We start from the raw sequence: 16964 nt of genomic DNA on the forward strand, positions 1-16964 counted from the left end.
TTTCTCTATCATGAGAAGGCAGAGCCCCGATTGCAGTGCTATGTCCCCAACTATTCATCCGATCTAATCCTAAAAATGGGAGGTTTATTGAGCAGTGTTCTTGGAGTACTCTCACCATTTGCAGATCAAAGGATAATCCTAAACAAACAGAAGTTCATGCCTAGCTCAGGATTAATGTAATGACCCGACCCCCTAGGACTTAGGTAAGGCCGTTACTAAAATAAATGCATGCAAAGAATTTAAAACAACGCTCAGTTATTTGCAATAAATGCTAATTAAAACATGAGAAGTTCAAAAGACATTTATGAAATACAATAGTTAAAAACAATAATAGGGTACCCATAAATCATAAAGGTTAATAAATACATATGAAAAACAATTCTTAATAATAAGTTTCAAACACCAAAACTAAACATTAAGAGAAGCATGAAAAGAACTCTAAATCTCATGATGCGGAAGCATAAAAACTAGTCCCAGTGGCTCGATCATGAATCCCGCTGTGCCATTGCCGGTGCATCTCTATCCTTACCTGAAACATAAACATAAGAAAGAATGAGTATGAAATACTCAGTAAGTAGCCCCACCATCGAGGTCAGGCTAGGCATCTATGTCCTCCAGATACCCGCATATGGCATATAAATACATGTAACAGACAAGAGACTGCGTCCTATCCTATTGTAGTTAAGTATGCCCACAAAACTGATGAGTCCCGAAGGAAACACAAAACTGGTGAATCCTGAAGGAAACACAAAACTGGTGAAACCCGAAGGAACCACAAACTGGTGAATCCCGAAGAAAACACAAAACTGGTAAATCCGGAAGGAAACACAAACTGGTGAATCCCAAAGGAAACACAAAACTGGTGAATCCCGAAGGAAACACAAACTAGTGAATCCTGAAGGAAACACAAACTAGTGAATCCCGAAGGAAACACAAAACTGGTGAATCCCGAAGGATACACAAATTGGTGAATCCCGAAGGAAACACAAAACTGGTGAATCCCGAAGGAAACACAAACTGGTGAGCATCTAACTAAACAATTAGGATATTCACACAGTTTTAACGTGCTAAGATTCAACATTGTACAGTTCTAAAACATACATAAAAATCCTTGATACCATGGCTTCATCACATACACATAATTCTTAATATCATATTATACATCATCCTTGTATAACTTACATCATAAATCTACAACATGCAAGTATGCCTCAACACCAGCAGATCAGACCACGACATATGAAAACACATACTATCACATACTAACGATCAAGTACTTAGGTGTGTATGTAAACAAATCAGAATTTGTGCCAGAACATACTTTGATTCAGGTCATACTGTCAATCAACATGCTAACATTTACAATAACATACACTTATCATGCTAGCATACAACTAAAGCCTGGCCCGTGGGCAGTTCCAGTGGTAAGATTACTTACCTCAATCGAAACTTTATGGATAACGAAGCTCCGACGGCCAAACTATAACGGCAACTAGAAGTAGCGGCCCTAACACTGAAAACAACTCAAACAATTTCAGTTCAACCATAACAGCAACACTTCATACCCAAGTACAAAATATTCAAAAACTTACCAAAAGGATGAAGGTCACTTCCAATTTCCCTTAACGGTGCTCCATCTAAATTCCAAGTTTCGCTAAAACTCACCTTCACATAAAAACCCAACAACAGTGAATCAAAATGACGAAACCCAACGTTAATGGTTAAGAGATCAAACCGAGCTACCACAACCTTACCTAGAACAGGTCCGACGGCGACAAGGAAGACAGTCGATGATGGTTCTGGGTCTGGCGAAGTGTGAAGAAGCAGCAGCTGGTCGAATCTGAGCCGGTGAGCTACTGCGATTGACGAGGAGTCTCTCTCGAGCGGGGGTCTGATGAGATAGTGAAGAAAGCGCGGTGTTCGGATCTGAATGGCGGTGAAGGAGGCGCACGTCATTCGAAATGGTAGCAAGGGAGATGCGGCGGCGAAAACTGGGCAGTGAGGGAAACGACGTTCGTGGGTTTGGGAGGAAAGAAGAAGAAAAAAAATTGGGGGGTTTTACCATTTGAGGAAGAAGAAGGAGAGTTTTGGTGGGGTTTCTTTCAAAAAAAAAAAAAGATAATAATAAATGTAGGATTGATGGGGGTCTTAAAATATCATAATTAAAAAGGAAAGTGTAATTATAATAATTTCTTTCCATTTCGAAAGGAAAATTAATTCCTGCCATAACCTTCACATTGAAATTCAAAATTTAATAATTTTAATTTTTCTGCCAAACTTAAATTCCCGCATTTATACTTGAGATCCAAAATTCCAAAAATACCCTTCAACCAAGCAATTATTGAATTACCAAGGATAACGTTACTGAAATTACATTATTATATAAAAAAAAATGTGTGGGATGTTACATTCTTCCCTCCTCAAAGAGCTTTCATCCTCGAAAGTTAAAACACTCCGAGTGTTACATTCTTCCCTCCTCAAGGAACTTTCGCCCTCGAAAGTTCATTCTTCAAAAAGTTCTGGGTATTGAGCTTTCATCTCATCCTCTCGCTCCCAGGTGGCTTCCCTGAACTGGTGGTTCTGCCACAAAACTTTCACAAAAGTAATTTCCCGACAACGCAATGTCTTTACCTCTCTGGTGAGGATCTCTATGGGCTTCTCCTCGTAGCTCAAGTTGTCATTCAACTGTAAGGGCTCGTAATCAACTACATGGGACGGGTCTGTCACATACTTCCTTAGCATCGAAACATGGAAGACATTATGAACTAAAAACAATGCTGGGGGCAAAGTCAAACGGTAAACTACGGGGCCAATTTACTCCAAGACCTCGAAAGGTCCGATAAATCTCGGACTCAACTTTCCTTTCCTACCAAACCTCAGAATACCTTTCATGGGTGCCACTTTTAAGAACACTTTCACCCCTGTCTCAAATTCCAGGTTCTTACGTCTTACATCGACGTAGCTCTTCTGTCTGCTCTGGGCTGTTTGCATACGAGCCCTGATCTTTTGTATTGCCTCATTCGTGGTCTGTACTAATTCAGGTCCTAACAACATCCTCTCTCTTACCTCATCCCAACACACTAGAGACCTGCAACTCTTTCCATATAGGGCCTCAAAGGGTGACATCCCAATAGTGGACTGATAACTGTTATTATATGCGAATTCTATTAAATGCAGGTGAGAGTCCCAACTCCCTAAAAACTCTAGTGCACAAGCGCACAACATATATTCCAATATTTGGTTTAGACGTTCTATTTGACCATCAGTCTATGGGTGAAAAATTGTACCAAAATCCAATCGAATGCTAATTGGAGACTCTTCGTAAAAACTAGATGCAAAACGAGGGTCATCGTTTGACATAGCTAAAATTAGTATAAAAAGTGGTGTAACAACCCCTTCCATAAATAACTATGAAATTTAAGATGTTGAAAATCAGCAACACTTCTACACGTCCGAGTTGAGAACTGTGAAAACGGCCATGAAGTTAAGAAAGTCTTATATACTAAAAACATATATCTGAGCCTACCATGTCACAGGAAAAAACTTCATATGTGTAGTGACGAAACTGGTCATACTATATAATGCGTCATCTGAAGTTACGTACCAGAACAAATCTAATCAATTGAAAACTACTTCTACTCTAGAAGCACCAACTGTGATGTCTTTCCTAGGGTCTACATGTCTAAGAATAACTCTATCTAATTAAGCCTCACATTCATGAGAAACTCATCATAAGATTCTATACTATCATGGGCTATAAAACTGGCTTGAGCCAATCCTCAGATTATTCTTTAGCTTTAAAACAATCACATATCATTACTTAGACCCTATTGTGGATGAGTCTAAAATTCCCTCTGAAAATGAGGTTTTGAAGTCCCTGGATGCTAAAGCGCCAAGCAGAAGCTGGTGGGCATGTAACGACCCGAGTTCAGGAAGGGTACATGAATGAACCGGTATCACATCTGAATGAGAGGAATCCTGAGGACATGAAAGTATGGTTAAGAAAGGCTTAAAAGAATTGAAAGTTACTACCTATACCAACAAGGTGCACCTTCCTTTTCATTGGCTCAATCATAAGAACCCTATGTTGGGTGACCTCTTGGGAATTTTCCTAGGATGCATGTGAGTGAGGACAAAGCATGCTGAAAGGACCCGTGTTGGTTTATGGGGACAACTTTCACTTCTAAAGCATTCAAGGCAAGGGAAGAAGGGAGGATGACATAGCCAGGTCGTAGAGGATGTAGGGGAATGCCGAGGCCATTAGGGGCCGAATCCCGATTCCGAATCCTGGGTCTAGGGCGTTACAATTAAGATCGCGTTAACCTAGGTTATTTAATAAATGAAATAGTCAGTTTTAACAGTAAAAAATCGTTATAAAGAAAAGTGACTATTTTCGTTCACTCACATGTCTCAACATGAACGATCTAGCACTTTATAACTCTTTGTAACAACTACAGAGTGGGCCGCAACAATAAGCACTCTATATCATTAATTTTGGCAGCAACTAAAGCATGTTCATCAATCACAAGAGGGTTTGAAGCCATACCTTTGTAAAACTCTTTGAAATCTTGATTCTCGGCTGAAAATTACTCTGAATCTTGCTGTGAACCACCTCAAGATCTTCCTCACTATTCTCTTGGAGCTTTAGATTGAGTTGTGGGACTCAAAAGCAACTTGAATGAAAGGAAACTTGGGGAAGAATTCACTGCTACAACCCACTTGAAGAACAACTTGAACACGAATTTTTCAGCAAAAACTCTATAGATGCATGCCTCAATTCCACTTCAATCTTCTTTATTTATTGCAGGTCTTTCAAGTAAAGAAGATAGTCGCATGAGATGCAGCTCATTCTTAGAGTTATTGAAGCCAAATATAAGTGGGTTTGGTGTGAGCTAGTTGAAGGTTTAATGGATAGAAACCATTTTGTGTTGTTTTCAAGCCAAATGATTTCAAAAAATCAATATCATTTCAAAATTTGAAAATATTATCAATTTTGCAAAATTAATTTCATAAATTAATTTTCTAATAAAATTAATAAATAATTATTTAAATAATTTAATTAATTCTAATTAATTCAATATCAAATATTAAATTAATTTTACACAATTCCACCTTCAAATATTTAAATAATATTTAAATATTAATTCTCATATTCCGTTTAATTCTTAGAAATAAACGTGTAATTATATCTCATATAATTACTAATTCCTTTAATTCTAATTTGAACATTTCAAATTAACTTATCACGCTACTCGAAAGCTAATCCTTTTACGAGCTAGTAGGGGGATTTCACAGACTTACAGATCATGGGCTCCAACGATCCGAGATTAATTGGTTAAACTCATTACACTGATTAACCCCAATTCGTTAACTAATGGGTCACTCCACTAAAGTCCATAGTTGAACTCCCCTCACTGTAGATATATTATGTCCACTCAATATAACCATGATCAGTAAGTCGATCCTTCACAGGTCGTTCGTAATAACAGCTGGGTCAAGATCACCATTTTACCTCTATAAATACATCTCGTTCCTTAAGTTCCACTGACCCTCCAATGAACAATTTGATTCATAATACTTATGAATCAAGTTCTTTCTGTACCATGAGAAGGCAGGACCCCGATTGTTCAAGACTTGGAATCAGTACTTAAGAGAACAACCTATCTGCTAACCCTAAATCGGGTAGGAGTGAATTCCATCTTGCAGGGCTATGTCCCCAGCTATTCATTCGGTCTTATCCCCAAATTGGAAGGCTTATTGAGCAGTGCTATTGGACTACTCTCACCCATGTAGATCAAAGGATAATCTCGAACAAACAAGAGTTCATAGCTAGCTTAGGATTAAGATCGAGTTATCCTAGGCTACTTAAAATAAAATCGTCAGTTTTAACAGTAAACTATCGTTATAAAGAAAAGTGACTATTTCGTGGTCCAGTCTATATGCAAACTCATTGCATAGGATGCTCCTACTCACATACCTCTACATGAATGATCTGGGGATTACATCATTTGTACTACCCACAAAATGGGCCACATTCTATAGTGTTACCAAGATGAGATATCCAATTTCATTCATATACTTATTAGACCATTTAGGCTATAAACTATTAACTTGATCCTGTTTATGTCACCACATAAAGTTAAAGTATTCACACTATAGCCATGGATATGTTCATTGGATTTTCATAATAGAATGCAAAATCAACAACTTTATTGAATAAATTACTCAATAATATTTTCTTGATAAATAGAATGTTTAACATGAACTACGAGTTCTAGGACATTTCCAACAGCAGTGTGCCCAGGAAAGATAATCCATTGATATTAAAGAGTAAAACAATTACAACGTAGTAATTATCTATAACTCAACGACTACTATCATGACTCACATAGAACCCAACTCACAAATTACCTAAGATCCCCATAAATGTGAGACTTTCTCTCGATTGTACTTAGGTTCCCGTTAAGTGTGATAATATCAGTGTTGAACAATTTGACTTCCAACAGTGTGTGAAACTCTTCTCCGCCTGATTATCTTCCTTTTAATTCAGTGAACTCCCTTCACTAACGAATCTTAGGTCCTCCCTAGGATGGAGAAATCCTTATTGACACTGAAGTCTTAGGCTCCCCTAAGATCAATAATTCCTTCTCTTCAGTGATGCCTTTGGCTCCTCCTAAGATAGAAGTTATCTTGAAGTTCTTGACTATTAAAGCAATGAATTTGCACAACGGAATATAATGAGCAAAGATCAAAGCACCATGTTGCACAATTCGTCCACTAAGAACAAAGATATTCTCTCACTATGAACAAATGCGGCAACCCTAAATTAAAGCACTTATTTTTCTTTTAAAAAACTTTGGCCAATTAAGGAAAGAATTTTTAAAAATATCTCTCCTTCAGTCAAATAAGTTGCGCCATAAATAAGAAAATATCGGGCAAAATACATCTGATGAAATTTACCAGAGTAGGAAAGAACAATATTCCGTATATAATTTCCAAATTATGAAAGAATATTATTCTGCAGAAAATAGTATTGTGTGAGGCAGATGTTAAGACTTCATTTGTGACAACAACAAAAGCCACCATAAGTTGCCTTAGAAAAAAATATAGAGCCAACCAATAAATTGAAGGACATGTGAATACCTGCAACGAAAAAGATCGTGTCCCATTTTTATTTTACAAAACAATATAGAGAAGAGGACGAAAACATGGATTAAACAAGGTCAATGAAGCATGTTGTTCACAATGATTAGAGAGAGAGAAAAGAGGGAATTTCAAGAACTCACCCTTGAAGAAATTAGTCTTCTCGCTTCCTCCTCTGATGTATTGCATGAGCTCAAATTGTCTCTTTTTTTCCTAGTTTCACAATCACAACAATGCAGCAAACACAAAGAAACACCACCATAAGGAGTCCTTGATATTCTGTAGGATGAGAATCGACTGAGAATTTGTGGACTTCCGTGGGATTAAATTTTGGGAAAAAGGGAGAACCGATTTTGATGAGAGAATCTCTTTTTCACATAGGGAACTCAAAGAAGATGGAGAGAAGGAGAGCAAGCCTATAACCACTTCCCTGTATTTTCACGATTTGTAGAGAGATTAAAGGGGAAGAGAGAGGAAGTTATACTCCCTCTAATTTATTTGAAATTAAAAAATTTCAAAACAAAACTAATTACATTAAACTAAATTTAATATAATTAAAACATACTATATATTAGATCTCATATGACATACAACTTATAGTTTATTATATCGCATATAACACAACCTATAGGTTATTAATCTCTCATATAGCCTATAGAATTAATATGAATCATATTCATATTAATTTTAACCTATAATTTTGTATGAATCATGTTCATATAATTAATATTTAAATCATGTTCAAATATTTATTTCTCTCATTAAAACTTTATATTATAATGTATCATATACAGTATATTAATTATATCTTATATAATTAATTCTTTTCAAATTAATTCAAAATTAATTTGAACAATTCAAATTATTTCAAAATTAATTTGATTCTCATTAGTCCTAATTGAGCTAACAATGGGACCTTATGAACCTATAGGTTGAAGCTCCAATGATACTTGATTAATTAATTATACTCTTTATTTAAATTAATCAACCTTCATTAACTGTCGGTCACTCCATCAAAGACCAAAAGCTGCACTTTTCGCACTATAGATATATTTCTGTGTCTGTTGGATATAACCAATCAACGGTACATCAACCCATCGAAAATTGCTCTAAGTACAGTTTGGTCAAAATTATTTTTTTACCTCTATAGTTACATCTAAGTCCTTAAGTACCATTGTTCCCTTTAATGAACAATTAGTTATAGTACAACTATAACTAAACCCCTCTCGGGCTAGGAGAGGGTATGGTGCTACATTTTTCAAGCCCTATAATCAGCCCTTAAGAGAACAATTTGTTACTTATCCTAACAGTAGGGAAGGAGTGAATTCCTTCTTGTGTAGCTGCATTCCCAACTCCCCAATTAGACGAATCCGCAAAGTGGTAGGCTTATTAAGTCGGTGAAGCTGGCCACCCTCACCCATACAGATTAAAGGACTGTCCTCATAAATAGGAGTTCACAATTCACTCAGGATTCAGGTCAAATCACCTATGATCATCCTGGTGAAATAAAAGTCTCTTCTAGCAGCGGTGTTATAAAGAGAGTCTATCCATTTCGTGGTCTGGTCTTATACAAACTCTTTGTATATGATACTCCCACTCACATGTCTTCACATGAATGATCAAGATCAGATCATTGGTAGCACTTTACAACAATTATAACAACTACAAAGTGGGTCGTATTCGTAGTGTCACCAAGATAAGGTACCCAGCCTTATCCATCCACTATAGACCGTTCAGGTTATCAATTAAAGATCGCCCACTTGTATGTCTCCATATACATGTTTAAGTTACAGCAGATAACATTGAATATTAGTTTATTGGTTTTTGGGTTAATGCAACTAGATGTCGAATAAAATATCTCTTATTTTATTAGAGGTATTTTATTAGATAAAGAAAATGTTTGTATAAATACAATTACAAACTATAAGATCACGAGGTTTAAGGCATCAACCCCAGCATAAATCTCCAACATACCCATCTTTTTTTTTTTCAAAACAAATTTTTGAATAAATAACCCACCAATCCAAACAAAATATTCTATGGTTTGGTTGGGTTGGAAATAAGGATTTTTTGGATTGAGAAAATTCACAACTCAGAGAGTTGAATTAGATTTAAAATATATAATGTCTCAATCAAACCTAACTAGCCATGAAACCGCTACTACAGTTTATTAAAATTTCATACAACAGAAGACTTTTATCTTGTTTGAAATTTGTAAAGATAATCTTGCAAAAAGGACAAAAATAGTTGCTAAAGGTAAATAAAAGCCACATACAATTTTAGGTAGCCTTCACTCTGAAGTATATAAGCCGCCAAAAAAGGGAAAAATTCCCTTAACATATACTGTTTACCCTAGTACTTAGCTTATCCATTTGAAGAGACAATGAACTTTATGACCAAATATTAAAACTTCAATATACAAAAAGAAGTATTTGTAACTACAAAATTCAGAACCTCAATTATTTCCACACAGACCCTTATTAGCTCTGTGCAGCAATGGCTGACCGGAAAGACGAAATGTCCTCAATTTCCGGCCACTCCGGTCTTCCTCCGACAATCAACCCTAAACAGAACAAGTACGCTTTCGTCTGTGCAACCATGACTTCCATGGCTTCGGTCTTACTCGGCTACGGTCAGATTATCATCTCACTCTTCTTTTCATCTCAATCGTCATCAGTACAGTTATATAATTAAATTTACTATAACCTACTTTTTATGACTTTGTAATAGATGTTGGTGTAATGAGTGGAGCGGTGATTTTTATTCAAAAGGATTTCGGGATCTCTGACGTGAAGGTGGAAATTCTTCTTGGAATTATAAGCCTTTACTCGATGGTAGGTGCCGTCGTCGCTGGCAGAACTTCCGATTGGATCGGCCGCCGTTACACTATGGGCCTCGCTGCTGCATTCTTCTTTCTCGGAGCTGTTCTTATGGGCTTGGCTACCGACTACTCGTTCCTCATGTTCGGCCGGTTCTTTGCCGGTGTCGGCATTGGGTTTGCCGGATTGATTGCTTCTATTTATACGGCTGAGATTTCTCCGGCGGCCTCTCGCGGTTGCTTTACCTCATTTCCGGAGGTCCCATCTCTATCAACTTTGCACGTATATTCCAATGATCAAAACTTTTTGAGTTGCATTTATTTCTTTGATACCATATTTTATTACTTTGATAATTAAAATATATATTTTTTAAATAATGCTTTAAATTTTGTACATTGCATATATTATACAAGTATCATGTATAAATGTTATTTCAACGTTTTGTTTTGTTTTATTTATTTATTATTATTATTTTTTTTTTTTGTTAAACACGTTTGAAACAAGATTCAAATTATGACATTTTTATTAAAAAAATATATAGATATTTTAAGGGGAAATTAAAACTTTATTTAGTCCACAAATTTTTAAAAGTTTAAAGATATATCTGTGTTCATCAACTTTTAAAAGTTTCTAATGAGCCATAAATGAGTTGAATAGATCTAAGAACTTTTTAAAATATTTAATAAATATGTGAAGTTTAATCCGTAAACTTGTAGTTGTATTTAACGAATCATTGACCTATTTGATATTTTTAAAATTTATCGATCTATTTATAAAATTGAAAATTAAAAATTAAAGATTTATTAATCACAAGATCGAAAGTTTAGAAACTTAATTATTTGATACAATTAGCGACTTATTAAACACCGAAGAAATAGACAAAAATTTCAAAGTTAATCTCGTAATTTAACGAGCTAGGATTTTTTTGTTCTGAAACAGAGTTAAGAATTTATTTTAATGATAATTAATTTTGTTTGCAGCTTTTCATTAATTTCGGGATATTGCTAGGTTATGTTTCGAATTTTGCCTTCTCCAAGCTCCCAACTCACTTAAGTTGGCGATTCATGCTAGGAATCGGCGTAATTCCCTCGGCCATCTTAGTAATCATCGTCCTTATAGTGCCAGAATCGCCAAGTTGGCTTGTAATGAAAGGCCGAATCGCCGAAGCCAAACGAGTCCTCGAAAAAACATCGGTTTCTATCGAAGAATCTCAACAAAGACTTGCTGACATCAAAATCGCCATAGGCATTCCTCCAAACTTCTGTGGTACAGACGACGTCGATGCTGCCATTTCAGTCTCAAACCAAAGCACCCGACGTGAAAATGTCTGGAAAGAACTCTTCCTCCATCCGACTCCGTCAGTGCGCCACATCTTGATCGCCGCCATCGGACTCCATTTCTTCCAACAAGCCTCTGGCAACGACGGCGTTGTTCTTTACAGCCCAAGAATTTTCGAGAAGGCCGGAATCACGTCATCCGATCACAAATTACTTGCCACGGTTGCCGTCGGAATCATCAAAACCACCTTCATCTTAGTTGCTACATTCCTCCTCGACCGAATTGGACGACGTCCATTGATCCTCATTAGCGTTGCTGGCCAGACGTTTTCACTCGCTATCCTAGGGTTCAGTCTGACAATTATTAATAACTCGCACGTGAAAGTCACGTGGGCTATAATCCTATGTATAACTATGCTACTATGTGACGTGTCATTTTTCTCCTTAGGACTCGGCCCTATGACATCAGTTTACACATCAGAGATATTTCCATTGAGACTACGTGCTTCAGGAGTGAGCTTGGCTATAATCGTTAACAGAGTTACGAGTGGGGTTGTCACAATGACGTTTTTATCCCTGTACCACGCGCTTACCATTGGCGGTGCATTTTTCCTGTATGCCGGGATTGCCGCGGTGGGTTGGCTATTTTTCTTTGTGGTCTTCCCGGAGACGAGAGGTCATAATTTGGAGGATGTCGAAGGGCTTTTTGGTAACTTCCTTTGGAGCTTGAAGAAAAATAAGGGTAGAGCAATGGAAGTGGAACTAGAAGGATGAATGATGAAGATTTGGGAATGGCTCATTCAGGTAGTCGTTAAATTAAAATTTGAAATAATGTTTCCATTAGACTTCCTATGATCATGTTATTATTCTATTTCATCAAGTTTATTTTGTCGAATTTTATTTAATAGACATGTAGTATATTATTAATAATATAATTGGTATCAATCTGACTTAGAATCTGTTTTGATTGACTTAATAATAAAATGATTTTCAAAAAATTCAATTTTATTTAAATATTTTTGATAAAATGAATGAAAAATACACTTAAAAAGCTATTTTGAGTGGTTGTCAAACACTCCAATTTCTTCTAAAATAACTAATTTTGTAAATTAAACACTCGAAAATATCTTCAAACACACCCTTAATGATATGGATAATTCAACCAACCCCATCCAGTATATTTTTTAGTTTGGTTATCAACTTATTTGAGCTAAATTGGTTTATGTTTACCTAAAATTAGTTTTCAAAATTACTCAAATGTATTAATAATGTTTAATTTTATTTAATCTCAATTCTTCTACACTATTTCTTTTCTAAATGCTCATAAAAAATAAATTTGTTTAGTCTTTCACATATAAATTTTTAAGAAAATATAATGAAATTGAGTGGTTGACATTAGTTATTTTTTAAAATTAAATAAATAGATGTTTTACACTTTAACCATTTACCTTTTCTTAAAACAAATAATCCAATAAATAAATGAAATCTTTGAATAAAAATACGAAACCAATCTAACCAAAAATATTTTATCATTGGATTGGATTTCATTCATTATTTAGTTATAAGAATTATTTGAAATAAAAAAAGATTACAAGTCGAAAATATAAAACAAGTCTATAAAGTGTCTCGACCATATCAAATCAACCTAGAAACATCTCTATTTATAGTGTATAGAGGTTTAACTTTTGAATGGGTAAGTGTCTCTTTCTAAGCTAGAATTAGTATGTCAATGTAACTTTTAATGCAATTTTGTTACTTATAATTAGTCATGGACCAATTAATCACATGGGCTTTTAACATTATTTTATGGTTTAATCCTCTCAAGTAGTTTATTTTTTTATAGGAAAATTTATAGTATGTCAATGTAGCTTTTAATGTATTTGTTACTTATAATTAGTCATGGTCCATTAATCACATGGGCTTTTAATATTATTTTATGGTTTAATTATTTTCATATACGATAAATGTCAAATTATTTATAGAAACAGTAAAAAGAAATATTGATTAACACTAATGGGTCGTTTGATTTGAGGAAATAAATGGTGGGAATGAGTATGGATATATATAATCGGATATATAAAATCCTTGTTTGGTTGAAGAATTTGAGGTATTTTCTTGGGAAAATATTTTTTTCAGGCATCAAGGATGCCTCTTTTTGTATGTTTTTTTTATTCCCACAGTAATTGTTGAGTTTTTAATAAACTCTCATTTTTGCTTTTTTTTTTTTGCTCCATTTTTTTTATTCATTTTCCATCTGTTTTTTTATCCATTATTTTTCTTTTCCTTTTATATTTAGTATTTCAACCTTTTTTAATCATTTTTCTGCTTTATGTGATATTTTTACATGTTTTTATTTTCTATGTTTCTTTAATACATTTATTTTATTTATTTTTCCTTCTTCATTATATATTATTCATCTTTTTCTATTTTAAATTTTTCTTTTAATTTTACTATTTTATTTTCTTTCATTCTTATCATTTTATTCTCATGATTTTTCGTTCTATGAATAAAGTTTAAATTAAATTATTTTGTTTGAAATTATGATGTAAATTAATTATTGAAAGGTAAATTTGGTTTAATTTAATACTTTATAATTGTTCATTATTCTAGTTACCTTAATTATAAATTACTCATTTTACAAATGCTTGTAATTAATAATTTTATTATTATTATTAGAGGGATTTTTAAATATAAATAACTGGGTTAAAATAATAACAACCTATAGCAAAAATACAAAAAACCTAAGGAAGTTGCAGCCCGACCAAAGCCCGAAAATGGTGTGAAATACCAAAACAGCCCAACCCGATTTTTCCTCTTCAGCTGATTTTTTCCTCCAACATTTATCTCCTTCTTCAACGATTAACTGTTCATCTTCTTCAGCAGATTTCGTTCACTCTTCTTCTTCTTCTTCTTCTTCTTCTTCTTCTTTCATCATACTGCTTCCCGTCAACTTGGTTATTTTCCATCACGCTGCTTCACGACACTTCTTTGATTATGAAGCAGCGTGATTGTATCAGTAGTTATTTTCCAAAACTACTGCGGTGATTGTATCAGTTTTATAAACTTTTGTATATGTGTTAGATAAAATTATATCAGGTACATGATGAATAAACCACTATCAAATATATGTCTAGTACATCATGAATTCTATCATTGATAGACAATGATAGAAGTCTATAAATGTCTGTTAGTGATGGTCTATTAAAAAAGAACATCATTGTAAGCTCCATCTCACTTGGGGAAAGAACTGCTCAGTGAGCTCTGATACCACTTATTGTACCAGATGACTATGATCTTCACGTTCACAATCACAAAACACTTAGATTTAACGGTCAATAACAATTCAAGAATCAGGGGAGGTAGTATGTTGAGGCTTGAAATTCTTCTGTCGTTTACCAAATGGCAGCTCAATCATGTAGACGAAGCTCCAAGAACTAAATGATAGTTCAATTATGTAAACAATTAGATGAAACGCTAGACGATCGTGTGGATGACAGTTGATTGGAGCTAGATGATCGTGTAAACGACAGCAGATGAGCTAAACAATCGTATAGACGATTAGACGCGAAGCTAAACGATTGAGTACATGATGTGATGGGAACTACACGATCGTGTAAACGATACTTTAGTAAATTCTAAATGATCGTAGAGTTAGAAAGAAAAGACACAGGAGTTTAAGTGGTTTGGTCAAAAGGCCTACGTCCACTGTGCATGTTATAAAATAAGTTGTTGAGGAAGAAACTAAAAAAGAAAGTTGAACGGCCATTTTTCTTCCTGGTTTATTCTGTGTACGAAGAATGAGGAAGTTGAGCTATTTACAAGAGTTTAAGCAGTCCTTTGGAGCATTTTTGCAAGAGTTTGGATGTTGACATTGTCAATTTGCTTATCTCAAACTATTTTTTGGTTGACATAAATATATTTAAACTGCTATCAGTATCTATCAATGTTTAAATATATATTATATACTTTTGAAGTCTTTCAATTCCATAGTTTACTGATAGACATTGATAGACATCTATCAGTGTCTATCAACTCTCAACTCAATTACTATAATGCTATAATGCTTTTAGTTTTAATGCCAAAAGATTAATCAGCCATGCATAATCCTAATATTGCAACAACTTTTACATAAAAACTGAAATCAATATATAAATTTTAATAACCAAAACTAATATACTGTATCATATTGTAAAGAAGAAACATTGACTTTCAAATTGACCATTAGACAAGTTCAGTATCAATATCCATGATCAGTTCATCAAATATCTTCATTTCATAATAGCAGTGATATACACTGATTGAAAGATATCAGTGGATATCAACATAATGGTATATCGCATGTATAAATGATAGACACTGATAGAAATCTATCAGTGTCTATCAGTATATATCAGTGTTTGTATAAATGGGTATATCACATGTTTCAATATAGAAAAAGAATATAAACAAAGAAAGTCAAGAATTTTATTTATATAAATATAGTGTTCCATTCACTTACAAACTCAATAATAGAACCAAACAAGGGTAAAAATAACTATCATAAGTTCTAATATCAATTTATTTGGCAATACAAGGGAAAAAAATGAACTATAATGATTACGTCATTGACTAATAGGCAAAGTTTGCAAGTTCTAGAATTGTGACCTTTAGAATGACAACGACTACATCTTAATGAACTACTTTTAGCTTCACCTATAGATGGAATCCTTTGTTTTTCAAGTCTTCCTGTTGAACGTTTAAAAATTAGAGGTAATGCTCTAATACCATCAACTAAAACCCTCCAATCCGAATGGACTCCAACAAGTCGAATACAACCAATATATGTCCATGACAACACGCTTGAGTAATAATAACGAGATACATAGGAATAAATATCCATGTTAAGCAGCCGTAGAATAGCAAGCACATGAGAGTGTGGAGTTTCTTCAAAATCCCATACTCGATAGCTACAAGATCCCAAATTAAGCTTTACTAGAAATTGTTTATCACCATCTATTACTGAGTATTCAACGTTGTCAATAAGATGAACCTAATAAATACAAATGGGAAAAGAAATCAACACATACCAAATATACAAATAAATAAAAATTTGTAGAAATCTATCAATGTTAGGGTGATAGACTTCTATCACGATCTATCAGTGATAGACAATGATAGACTTCAATCACAATCTATCAGTGATAGACTTCAATCACAATCTATCAGTGATAGACTTCAATCACAGTTTATTAGTGATAGACAGTATCACAGTCTATCACACTGAATACCATTCTCCTATCAATTTTATAAAGAACACTAACCATGAAACTTCTTGATTGTTCATATTGGTTGCGTAATATATTCTCTACCCAAGGAGACAAAATTGTTGTCATTGAAAAACTAGCTTTCCTTCGATCATGAAACCATTTTTGCAATAAACCTTTAATTGCATCGAGTAAACTTGCAACCGGAAAGTTCCTATTCTCTTTTAAAACAAAATTTACACACTCTGAAGGGTTTTTTGTCATCATTTTATACCTTTTTCTTCGAGAATATGCACGAGACTTCTTCTTAAATCTTACATTAATAAGGTAACTTTGAATATTTGAAGAAATTGACTACACTGATCTCATATTAAACTCGAAGTCATCAACAATATAAGATTTAGCACAATTAAAGCAAAAATGGTCAATCAAAGGATCCTTGAACAACTTCTTCAAATTTTGCAGAACATGTTGAATGCACA

General features: G+C 34.2%; 1 protein-coding gene across 2 annotated transcripts; it reads left to right on the forward strand.

The window, feature by feature from the left end:
• The first annotated feature begins 9589 nt into the window (after window positions 1-9589).
• LOC120078338 (polyol transporter 5-like) lies at window positions 9590-12119 on the forward strand. 2 transcript variants are annotated; one of them, XM_039032579.2, is made up of 3 exons: window positions 9590-9775; window positions 9874-10244; window positions 10943-12119. In XM_039032579.2, the coding sequence occupies exons 1-3, from the start codon at window positions 9640-9642 to the stop codon at window positions 12011-12013; spliced, it is 1578 nt and encodes a 525-aa protein (XP_038888507.1). In that variant the 5' UTR covers window positions 9590-9639; the 3' UTR covers window positions 12014-12119. The 2 variants fall into 2 exon arrangements, with proteins under 2 accessions (XP_038888507.1, XP_038888508.1); XM_039032580.2 differs by having other exon boundaries at window positions 9874-10220.
• Window positions 12120-16964: the final 4845 nt, after the last annotated feature.

The sequence above is a fragment of the Benincasa hispida genome, chromosome 5 (genome assembly GCF_027475165.1).
Source record: "Benincasa hispida cultivar pf3 chromosome 5, pf3_genome.v1.1, whole genome shotgun sequence".
Lineage (NCBI taxonomy): Eukaryota > Viridiplantae > Streptophyta > Magnoliopsida > Cucurbitales > Cucurbitaceae > Benincasa > Benincasa hispida.

What these genes read in the sequence shown, in the direction of transcription:
- LOC120078338 (XM_039032579.2), top strand. Translation starts at nt 9,640, where the DNA reads ATGGCTGACCGGAAAGACGAAATGTCCTCAATTTCCGGCCACTCCGGT. An exon ending in TTCGGTCTTACTCGGCTACG is followed by an intron (nt 9,776 to 9,873) that starts GTCAGATTATCA and finishes ACTTTGTAATAG; the next exon opens with ATGTTGGTGTAATGAGTGGA. An exon ending in CATCTCTATCAACTTTGCAC is followed by an intron (nt 10,245 to 10,942) that starts GTATATTCCAAT and finishes TTTTGTTTGCAG; the next exon opens with CTTTTCATTAATTTCGGGAT.